Source organism: Fulmarus glacialis, unplaced genomic scaffold, assembly GCF_000690835.1.
Source record: "Fulmarus glacialis isolate BGI_N327 unplaced genomic scaffold, ASM69083v1 scaffold40976, whole genome shotgun sequence".
NCBI lineage: Eukaryota > Metazoa > Chordata > Aves > Procellariiformes > Procellariidae > Fulmarus > Fulmarus glacialis.
Window position 1 is genome coordinate 1 of NW_009217033.1, and position 11,042 is coordinate 11,042.

At 49.6% G+C, this 11,042-nt stretch overlaps 2 protein-coding genes across 2 annotated transcripts in view; one reads left to right on the top strand and one right to left on the bottom strand.

Moving 5' to 3' along the window:
- Positions 1-602: 602 nt before the first annotated feature.
- ALDH9A1 (aldehyde dehydrogenase 9 family, member A1) lies at positions 603-8,119 on the top strand. Its single transcript, XM_009579512.1, has 10 exons — positions 603-758; positions 1,866-1,995; positions 2,314-2,448; positions 2,931-3,127; positions 3,991-4,131; positions 4,859-5,047; positions 6,104-6,191; positions 6,573-6,714; positions 7,289-7,401; positions 7,806-8,119. Exons 1-10 carry the CDS (start codon positions 603-605, stop codon positions 7,898-7,900), a joined length of 1,386 nt encoding a protein of 461 aa, XP_009577807.1. The 3' UTR covers positions 7,901-8,119.
- Positions 8,120-8,930: 811 nt separating this feature from the next.
- Positions 8,931-11,042, bottom strand: part of MGST3 (microsomal glutathione S-transferase 3) — a 3,917-nt gene continuing 1,805 nt past the window's right edge. Inside the window, exons 3-5 of the mRNA XM_009579513.1 lie at positions 10,741-10,798; positions 9,526-9,598; positions 8,931-9,176 (exon numbers count right to left, since the gene is read on the bottom strand). Coding sequence (XP_009577808.1) covers positions 9,067-9,176; positions 9,526-9,598; positions 10,741-10,798 — 241 coding nt within the window. The 3' untranslated portion in view covers positions 8,931-9,066. The remainder of the gene's footprint in view (positions 9,177-9,525; positions 9,599-10,740; positions 10,799-11,042) is intronic.

An 11,042-nucleotide genomic window follows, 5' to 3' on the forward strand; every position in this document is an offset into this window, starting at 1 on the left:
GATGCCTTCGGCTTCTCCCAGCTGCCCGCATCGGATGGCGCCTGTGCAGGTGTCCTGAACGCCGTGCTGTTCTGGTGGCTGCGTTTCGCCTCCTGCAGTGCAGGTCCATCGTCAAACTTTTTAGCGGAAATCGGCTCTGACTCTCAGTCAAAGAAAAAGTTGAGCGGTGCCTGATCTTGGCAAAGGACGCGATTTAAACATTTCTGAAAGTAATTGATTTTTATTTAATTGGAGATCCCTAGGTTTCAGCAGATCGCTTCAAGAAAGAGAGTATTTAACTATGTTGAGGAACGTGTAGCAGAGTCCTGAAGCTGGTGGTAGAAGTATAACAAACTCCACTGGGAAACAGAGGAATTTTGTAACAATTGGAGCTAATTAGTAACTAGAACATGACTGTGGAGAATGGCAGATCTTTTAATTCAGACCAGCTGAATTGCAGCACCTCTTCTATAACTAATTACAAATCAGTGGGAGCCATAGCATGAAGTTGTGTAGCCTGGTATAGGTGGCAGGACTGAAGTCTCTGGAGTTTGATGCAAGATAAACCATGTTCTTTTGTGCCCCTTTTCTGAGATTTCCATGTTATTTCTCTCCTGTTTAAAATGTGCCCAGGTCGTGTGATAAGCAAGCTGCTCTGCTCTGGGGAGAAGGAGGTCGATCTGGCTGTGCAGAGTGCAAAGGCTGCCTTTAAAATATGGAGTCAGATGTCTGGCATGGAGCGGAGCAGGGTGCTGCTGGAGGCTGCCAGAATTATTCGGGTATGTTGTGGGAGCTTGCCTCCTCTTTTGGAGAGGGGTGGTTCTGTCTCTCAGCTTTCTTGAGCTTTAATGTGGCTGTTGGGGGCTTCCAGGAGGACTTCCAGAGCTCCAGGAGGAACGCAGGAGTTAAAACACACCTTTGACCAGAAGAGAAAGTAGGTTGCCTTGGGTAGGGCTTCAGTCTTATCACTCTGTTCAAGGCCAGCGTGTACCTTCTCTGCTTAATTCTGTTAGAAGACATAAAACTGAAGCTATCCAGTCGAGATCTTGCAGGGCTCATATTTCTTTTTGCAACTCCAAAGAAAAAGTTCCACTGCATGTGATTTCAAAGCTGAAATTGTGTAACTGTCATATTGTTGAATTTTCAGCTCGTCGGACACTGTTGTCAGGGACTGGAGTGTGTCTTGTTTTAGCAATAAAAAAAGTGTAGGAATGCTGGTTTTAATTTTTGATACCAGATAATACACACGGGAGAGGATACAAATACGCTAGATTTATCACAAACTGCTTTGTGAGATAAGGCGTTCTTGGACATCGAAGTTAATCCCTGTCGAGTCACAGATCTGTAAGAAACTAGACCTTCTTTCCCCAGTGTATATATGTGATGAGAAAACTGTTTTCTTTCTGCCAAACTTCTGCCAGAGATCCACAGCAGGGTAATATTTCTGCCTGGGAGATGGTCTGTTAAAGGACGCTTCCCAGCTGCGTTGCCTTGTCTGTCCTTCTCTAAATCCTCTTGTTCCATTTTGATCTTGCTGTTTGCTCTTCCTCCCAGTTTAGTTCTGTGAATTCTAAACATTGTTTACCAGCCGGCTTCCCCGTTCAAGTTTTCTCATCTTGTAGATAAACAGGGATATTAAGCAAGACTGGACTAGGAGTGAACCCCAGCGGCTGTCTGACGTTCTCCTGCGATTGGTCGCCACTGGGAAATTGATAAATAGCAATTGGGACCGTACCTTTTAGAGATGACAGTTTCTCACGGTAGAGCGTGGCTTACTCATCGCAGAGCCTTGTTTGGGACTTGTGTGCTTGAGAAGCAGCTATCTCCTTGTGGAGTTCTTCTACAGGCTTCTCTAACATGTTTTCACTGTCCTGCGTCTCTCACAGGAGCAGAGAGAAGAAATTGCCACCTTGGAAACCATCAACAATGGGAAATCCATCTTTGAAGCCAGAGTGGACATTGACATATCCTGGCAGTGCCTGGAGTATTATGCAGGACTGGCAGGATCTCTAGCTGGTGAGAGCGTTACTGGAGTTTGCTCTTTGCTTTCTGTCTTGCCACTTGCGTTCCCTGGTAATTTCTGTGGCACAAGACCATCTTTGCTGTTGATTTCTCTAAGAGATGGACTACTCCTTTTTCTGAAGATCTTGGAAGGATTTTCAGAGATCTCTACCTAATGCTGCCATGCTCTGTGGGCACCTTCTGTGAGCTTGCTGGGGTAAAAGCCCTGTGTCTCTTTTTCCCAATCAAAGCGATATCTGGCCCCTGAGGCTCTGATAAGAGAGGAAGGGGCTTTGCTCTTCTCTACCTTCTGGCTGTTTTTCTTCTTTGCAGGTGAACACGTCCAACTTCCTGGGGGATCCTTTGGGTACACTCGGAGAGAGCCCCTTGGGGTGTGTGTTGGGATTGGAGCCTGGAATTACCCTTTCCAGATTGCCTGCTGGAAGTCTGCCCCGGCCTTGGCTTGTGGTAATGGAGACACTCTGCCCGCGCAAGCTTCACTTTGAAGTCAAGTGATCTGTGGGGGAGAGTGATTTGGGGGATGAAGTCTAGGATTACCTTGAAGGAGGTGTTGAAGGATTAGCAGAACCTTCAGGCTGTTACTCTGGCGGGAAGGGAAAGGAAATGGAAGCGGGAACATGGCAGATGCTAAGAGGGCAGGAGTGCATCAGAAAAAAGGCTGATTGCTTGGCTTTGTACCAGAAGAGGAAGGTCTCTGGAAATGTCTGCAGCGCAGGACCAGCAGCCCCAGCCCTTCCCAGCAGGGAGGTGCAGTTCTTCCCTTTCACTGGTTGCAGTGGTCAGCTGAAACTGTTTCCTCCTTTCTTGGGGGGGGGTCTGGGGTCTGTTGAGACAAACTCATTGTGTGGGGTGGTTTGTTTGTTTGTTGTTCTTTTCCCTAAAGCAGTTCGGGTGTTAATCCCACCTTGCCTCTGTCTGGGTTCCCCTAGGCAATGCGATGGTCTTCAAGCCCTCTCCCTTCACCCCCATTTCGGTGGTGAGGTTGGCAGAGATCTTCACAGAGGCTGGTGTGCCCAAGGGGCTTTTCAACGTGGTGCAGGGTGGAGTGGCCACAGGCCAGTTCCTCTGTCATCACCCAGATGTGGCCAAAATCTCTTTCACTGGCAGTGTGCCAACTGGCATCAAGGTAAAGGCACCTTTGCACTCGGGGACAGAAGGGGTCTGTAGTGCCAGCCTTCCTGATGTGCTGCGGGTGTCGATACCTCCTTGAGCTTTTGTGCATGAGGCTTGTAAAGATGGGGTGTGAATTGGCATTTGTGGGTCTGAGCAAGGGGTTTGCACGTACGGGGTTTGCACGTACAGGGTTACACTGGGGTTCCAGTTAGCCCGCTGGGCATGGGCTTGGGCACTCGGTCCTTTCAGAGGAGCCCCTTGGTCATCTTCACTTGTTTAGCCCCTGGTTGCAGTGAAGTCTGTGAGCTGCTAAAGTGGGTGTCTATGAGGGGAGGAGGGTACATAAAACAGAGCAGCACTGGGAAAATGTGTGAGCGTTTCTGGCGGTAATAGTTCAGTTAGCTGCATACAACCTACTGTTTTTAAGCAAGAGGTTAGTTTCTGTTAATTTCTTACCCTTAATTTATTCTTAAAAAAAGTAAAGTCCCTAAAAAGACTTTTAAAAATAAATCCTCATTTGAAAGAGGGGAAATGTTTGTTGCCCCTTGAACTCTCCTTACATGTGTGTACCTGTGGGGTGCAGCAACACAGATGCAGTTACAGCTGTCCTCTGGGCTTACGCTGAGCGCGAGACTTCCTGCAAATGACTCCTCCAGTTTTCTTGCTTTTATTTTTAAGAAAACAAATGCCAAACCCTCTGAGACTGTCCCCAGTCTGAACTAAACACATCTAGGAAACCCAGCTTGCCCTTCATGCTGCTTCTGTTGTTGGTGAAGGTCCCTGTGGGAAAACTGCCCATGGGTGTCTCTTACCTCCCTCCACCAACCTGCCCTTTGCCAGTGGGTCACTTCTCTCTTCTGTCCTTGTTTCTGTCAGATCATGGAGATGGCAGCTAAAGGGATCAAACCAGTCACCCTGGAGCTGGGGGGCAAGTCCCCCCTTATCATCTTTTCAGACTGCGCCTTGGAGAATGCCGTGAACGGAGCCCTCATGGCCAACTTCCTTACGCAGGGCGAGGTGTGTGTCCGTGAGGCAGGAGTGGTCCTCCCCGATGTGGTGGGGTGGTTCGAGAATTGGGCAGCAGAGCCAGCCTGTGACCTTGCATAGTGAGGGATGCCCTGAAGCTCCATTTCGCCACCTATTTCCCTATGCAGTCACAAGGGATCGGAAGGGACGCCCTTGCAGAAGCTAGTGCAGGGCATCCCAGCGGAGCATGCTTTAGCCGATGCCCTGTCCTTTGCAGAAGTGGAGCCTCTCTAGCACCCAGTAGCCAGCTCAGAGCAGCTGTGCCCTGGGCTCCAGTCCGGCACACAGAGGTCAGAAGAGGCTGTGTTGGTGTCCTCTGGAGGGGCAGCAGGTTCCAGTCCAGTGCGCTGAGCCACAGCCCTATGGGGCTCTGTCCGTCCCAAATTTGGGATCTCCACACGTGCTGCAGGTTTTGTGTAATCCTGCTGGCAAATTGGCTTACCAGGGTCATCTCTGAAAACTGAAAAGGCTGCTAAAGTTCTCTTCTGCTTGATGCGTTTTTGCCACCTGGTGGCATCAGTATCACTAAGTGCAGCATGGACTGTTCAGTGTGGTCACAAGCAGCAGGGTAATCTAGTCGTCTTTATCCCCAGAGACAAGTTAGCTGTTTTAGCAGCTGTTGAGGGTCTTTTCTGAGAGTCTCTGTAGCAGGACCCAAGCAGGGAAGGACTGCGGAGTGCTGTGTGTCTTATTCTGAGCAGCCTGTCCTGTATCCCAGGTGTGCTGCAATGGCACACGGGTGTTTGTGGAAAGGAAGATACTGGACGTCTTCACAAAGGAGGTGGTGAAACGCACCCAGAAAATCAAAATTGGAGACCCACTTCTGGAAGACACACGGATGGGAGCCCTCATCAACCGGCCCCACCTGGATCGTGTCCAGGGCTTTATCAAGCAGGCGAAGGAGCAGGTGAGATTGTGGTGCTGCCTTGTGACTGCCCTGAAATGTCTCTCTTTCTTGTTAGACAAACAGACTGGCAGCTGCTTTCCTGCCCCATGTATTCCCAGTTAAGCTGTTTGTTTTGTTGTGGTTGAATTGGTGTCTTTGGCCACTAGATTAAAAGTGACCCAGTACATGTCTCTGAATCAGCGTTGAAGGTGACACGGCTTTTCATATCCTGATGTTGCCAAGTTTTAGAGGTTGTGAGATACCCCGCATAACAGTGTGTAAAATAGGATAATCCATAACGTTTGGGCTGCTTCTAAGTTGTGGCGACACCTTGCACACTTGGCTATTATCTCATTTGGTTTACAGTTTTGTTGGTTGCAGAAAGAGCTTACTAAGGATCGAAGGCCAAATTTACAAGCTGCTGGAAACTATCTGTAAGAGCAATAAGATCTACCCAGGCTTCTTGGTTTTTTCTCCAGGTTTTATTGTAAACTGTAAAAATGTTTTAAATGTCAGTGCTAGGTATATGACTTGGTGTAGCCAATTTGGGGATGGGCTGGAGAAGGGGAATGTGAGTGAAAGCCAGGAGGGCTAGATGAGGATGTGGAAACAAGAAGAAGGATGTGGAAGGAGATGTGGGGAAGGAGAGGAGAAATCCCCATCTCTAAAGCAGGGCATTTGGTGGAGATAGGTGTTTCTTGCCTGGTGGTGTGCTAAGGGACTGATTGACTTGCTAATGCGGGAATTCACACCATGTGAAGATGTGGAAGTTAATGAGATGCCAGCTGAGGATCTGCTCCTAGTTGTAGTTCCCTGCAACCTACACTGGCTCCTGTGGCACTTGCACCCCAAACCAGCATTATTTGGACTTTTAGGATAGGTCTCATCCCCTCACCCTGATCTATCAGTGATGCTCTGTCATCAGTCCTGACCTGGAAAGACACCAGGGAGGGCACAGGCACGGTTTGTCTGATAGAACTGTAAACCCAGCAGGGAGTATCAGCCAGCCAGAACTGTGGCAGCTGGGCAGGATGCTCCTGGATGTGCCTGCCTACCTTCTGCTTGGCTCTTTTTCAGGGGGCAGAGGTGCTGTGTGGTGGGGACCTGTACGTGCCAGATGACCCAAAGCTGAAGAATGGCTACTACATGCGACCCTGTGTGTTAGGTATGATCCTTCCTATTCATGGTATTGCAGTTTTTTATGTGGATGTTGTTGAGTTTCTTCTAGAGAAAGCTGTGTTCAGCGTAACCTGTCTCTGTGTACGTCCACAGTGTGGACAGGCACTCATATGGGTGTACTAGAGAGAGCTGAGGCACCCAAGAACTGCGTCCAGAGAAATCTCTACTGTTGGAGGGTCTGACAGGACGTGTGCAGTTAGTGCCTTTGCTGCCTTGAGATGCAGGATGGGACTTGCTCTTCTGCTAGCTGAGCTGGGGGGGCTGTGCAGTGCTGACTGCTGTCTCGAAGGCTGTGTGGGTTGCTGAATGCACAGGCTGTGCTGCTAGTTTTTCCTCCTGAAGCACACGTGCTCTGCCATGCTTCCAGGGAACTGCACGGATGACATGACATGTGTGAAGGAAGAGATCTTTGGGCCTGTTATGTCCATTCTGCCGTTTGACACGGAGGAGGAGGTTGTGGAGAGAGCCAACGCCACCAAATTTGGCCTGGCCGGTGGTGTCTTCACCAGGTAGGACGGGGTAGTGTGGCTGGTGTGGAAGCAGTCTAGAGTGGGGAGGAAAAGGGAAATACTGCAACAACTTGATGCCTCTCTTGCGGTGCCTGGCATAGGGATGGATATCCTCTTCCAGAAAAGCTGGAGCAAGGGATTGCCAAAAGGGAACTTTGTAAATGGCTGCGCATCTCCTCCTAGTTTTTCCTGAAGGGTTAGATGGACTCAGCTGTCCTTCAGACTCCTTCCAGCCTGCGCTTGGCCTGCTGCCTGCCTTCCTGCATCTCCAGTTGTGCACCGGGAGCCTGCCACGCTGCTGAAAGCGCGCAAAGACGGCTGTTGGCTGCTGGCCGCTTGCCGTAGTCTGCTTTGCTGGTGTCCTTGTCCTGCCCTCTCAAATCAAATGCAGTTTTGAGTGTCCTTGGGAATAGGTGCTACATCTTTGAGCAGGCAGAGACAGAGTAGGGCAGGTTGGGCTCCAAAAGTCACTGCGACCTGCAGGCCTTTCTCTAGTGGAATGTTAGCTGGCAGGAAGGGAGGGAGGGAGGGAATGAATGGGAACGGATCCAGCTGAATTGCCCTTTTCCTGCAGGGATATCCAGAAGGCTCACAGGGTAGTGGCTGCTCTCAAGGCTGGGATGTGCTTCATTAACAACTACAACATCAGCCCTGTGGAGCTGCCTTTCGGAGGATACAAGGCATCAGGTGAGCTCTGTTTGGCCTCCCCTGGGCTAGGCCCTCCTGCACACAGGGGTGAGCATGAGCCTATTTCTGTGATGGTGGATGCAAGTGTTCTCTTGCTGGGGCAGCAGGGCACTCTGCTGTGCCTCTAAGAAGTGAATGTCACACTGGGAGCTGAAAGGGAAGCTGCGGAATGGATTGCAGCTTTGTACTGAGAAAGCAAGCTTTAATATACATGGCCTTGCTTGCAGCTGAGCTCATCCAGTTACTACTCTGGGCTTGATCAGAAGTGCTGCTATGAGGTGGCACTTGCAGTGAGCGTGTGGCTTGTGTTCTTCCTGGTATGACTAGGTGCCAATTAGGGGGGGGTATGAGTGGTACCTGGCACTGCCTAGAGCTGTGTTCTCACTTCTGGCTTGTCCCTGCAGGATTTGGCAGAGAGAACGGGCGGGCAGCCATTGAGTACTACTCACAGCTGAAGACTGTCTGCGTGGAGATGGGTGATGTGGAATCTGTGTTTTAGTGGCTCTGTGGCCTGCTCAAGGGAGCATAAGCCAGTTTTTGCTTGTCAACCAGAGATGTGGATCATTTACACAGCAATAAAGCGCTCTAAAATTGTAAGTGCCTGGGGGGGAGCGTAGCTGGAGCAGCATTTAGCCACCCTGCTCCTGCAAGGGGGAACGTACACACAGGGCTCAGCCTGTGGGCCTGCTCTGTCCTATCTGGTGGAAGATGGGAACCTCGGAGTAGGAGGTAGCAATATGGCTTTCAGCAGCAGCACATGCAGCTACGTAGGTTGTTACCAGAGGCTTGTCAGTGGCAGAGGCGCAGCCAGGTTGCTTCACCTGCTGTGTGCCTTGACCTCCATTGTCTTCCTCCCTTGGTCAGCTTCGGTTTTGGCTACTTAACAGGTATGACCCTATTCAATGCATATATAAGCTCTTCGACACATGGATATCCCGTAGCTATAGGCTCTGTCTATTCTCTGACTACATAAAAGCCTTAAGGATAGGATTGGTTTTTTCCCCTCTAGCTGCCTTTTAAACACAAGTTTTGTTTTTTCTATCTGTACCTCACTTCCAAGGTGGGACAAAATATTGTGGGGATGGTGAGCTGATGCTGCCTGGGACAGGCACGGCCCTGAGAATCATCTCCACACACAGAGTTTGGAGCACACTAGAGTGGTAGCATGGTCCAGCATAGGACAGAGTGCTGCCTCGCTTAAGCAAAAGCTATTTGACTTCCTTCCTATAGGCCTACTGTTCTTTATAAACATGATGAATGTTTAAATGTTTGCCTACATCTTTTTTTTTAGCAATCAAATAAATATTAATTCTGTTTGGAACATCTTATCAGAGAGTGATGTAGAACGTAGTCTGATAGAGAGCAGGGCTGTTGCTGCGTGGTTAAACAAACAGACTGCAAGATGGCTTTTTGGTCACCAAAATCATAAATGCTAGAACATCTCTGCCTGACAGGCAGACTTCTGTAGTTCTACAAAGCCAGAGTTGTTCTAGTGTTCTGCAAAACTTAAGAAAGCTCTCTGTAATTTTAGAATGAAAATACAGAATTAACAACTTCATTTTATTAAATTGAGGAAAAAAAGAAAACAGATAGGAAATGAAATGTTCCAAAAGAAAACAAAACAAAAATCCCTTTAGTTTCCCAGGCAGCCATCACAATGGTCAGTTAGTCCTGGCTGATCCAGCCGAGGTGCTGGCAAGCTGAACACACGCCTGTGCCTACCAGCCCAATGAGTGCAGCTGAACCAATGGCCCCTCTCCTCCGGTTTTTTGGATCTGGAAAAAAGGCATGTTTTGTCAGTTCAGCCCATCACTGAAAGACCAGCCCATCCTGAAAATTAGAGGGAGTAGGAACTAAAGATAAACCTCAAGGCAAAACAGTGGGCACCAGCTCGGGCCATGTACTGACCCTCAGTCTGTGCTATTATTAGATTAGTGCTCTTACTATCAGTAGGAAAAGCGTACTGCAGAGTTAGCAGCCTGTGGACCTGCACCCTTTTCTCCACACCCTGACTGGAAGCTTTACGCTGCCTCCTTGATGTGAGCTGGAGGAAAGAGCCCTGAGGCCACTGTAGGAGACTTGAGTTTCCAAGCACCTGCTGTGTGCTGCAGGGTAAAGACCTACCTCCTGTGTAGTAACCATAGGCATAAAGGATTCTCCCAAGGATCCAGGTGATGCCAAGCCCTGTGGCAACCCGCTAGAGAGAAAGGAGACGCATTAAAGGTTTTGGAGACTTGCTGCTTGCATGTGCTTAAGCTATTAGAGCAGCCCTGCTTCAAAGAAGTAACCACCAACTATAGCATGGGTCCTGACCTTGCTAGGACAACTGGGAGTCAGCCTAGGGGAGGCGGGTGACTGATGCAGCGTGCTAGGGTGAGTTTTCATGACACTTATGGGGAGGTGCATGTGATGTTCTGCAGAGCCTTGCTGTTTTGCAGCACAACTCTTCCCAAGCAAGAAATGGTTAAGTCATACAGGCAGCAGGTGCTGAATCTCATTTCACCACTGTCCAATTAGTGAGCAGACCATGTGCCAGGATCTTGGAGGCAGCTGTTTCCCCAAGTCCCCCTCCACTGCCTCCAGCAGGTGTAGAGGGTTTCCGGTTGCAGGTGTTACAGACGTCCACCTTGCCTCTTTAGAGCTTGCTGCAACATGGCTCCAGTTTGCCAGACTTACCTATGCTGCTTCCTTCCCTCTCTGAAAAGGAATATTCAGGAAGGACTCAATTTGTCTATTGGTGGCAAAGAAAGAGCTACTGGTTTTGGCCTCTCCCACATGCCTGCCTCCTCATGAGTTATCTACATCTTTCAGTTAAAAATAATCCAGGCTTTTTGTGATCCTTTGCATACCTCCTTTGGCGGTGGAAGTGAGTGGGAAGGTCACCATGTTCCCCATCTATTCTTACCACATAAACTCTTCATAAAAGTGTGCTTAGAAGGGGGAGAAAGGGTTCCTGTCCTCCACGCAACCAGGTGCTGAGTAGCACTACTGTCAGCCCAGCAGGACCCTGCAGGGCTTGGAAAAACCAGGCAGGGTTGGAGGGACCCTTCCCACTCATGGACTGGAGGCTGCGAATGCTTCGATTTGTCTGACAAGGTACCCTTAGAGGAAGAAAAGGGGTCCAAAGCTGAAGCAGCAGTAATGAGTTTATTAAATACGTGTGATTCCCCTGCACGAGACCTACCACTACATTTTCAGGAGGGACACAGCTGTGAAGTGTGATGTGGCTAGTGAAGCAGCCTGCTGTCTCCAGAGGGGCTAGCTTGGCCTGCTGCCCCCCACCTTCCCCAAGTCAGGGAGCAAGAGCAGAGTTCAGTCATGCACCGTAGCGTCACTTACCGGGTGGCAGACTCCACCGGTGGCTAAGAAGAACAGGAAGGCAGGGTAAACTTCCAATCTGAAAATAAAAGCAAGGAGGTCGTGTGTTTGCGCTCAAGTTGCTTACAAAGAGGAAGCTTCACAAACACAGAAGCCCCGAGCATCCCCTGCCAAGGTCTCTGTTGGGCGTGACTGTTAGGAGTCTCCATACTCAGGAGAGCTGTGGCCACAGATAGAGGAAAGAGGGAATCTGAGTGTGCACAGACTTTTAGGGACCTCCCCCTGTCTGTGCCTCTCTCCAAGGCCACCCACCCACCCACTCT

Coding starts and splice junctions, on each gene's coding strand:
- ALDH9A1 (XM_009579512.1), top strand. CDS start 603: ATGTGCCCAGGTCGTGTGATAAGCAAGCTGCTCTGCTCTGGGGAGAAG. Junction 1,996..2,313: donor ACTGGCAGGATCTCTAGCTG/GTGAGAGCGTTA, acceptor TCTTCTTTGCAG/GTGAACACGTCCAACTTCCT. Junction 2,449..2,930: donor TGCCCCGGCCTTGGCTTGTG/GTAATGGAGACA, acceptor GGGTTCCCCTAG/GCAATGCGATGGTCTTCAAG.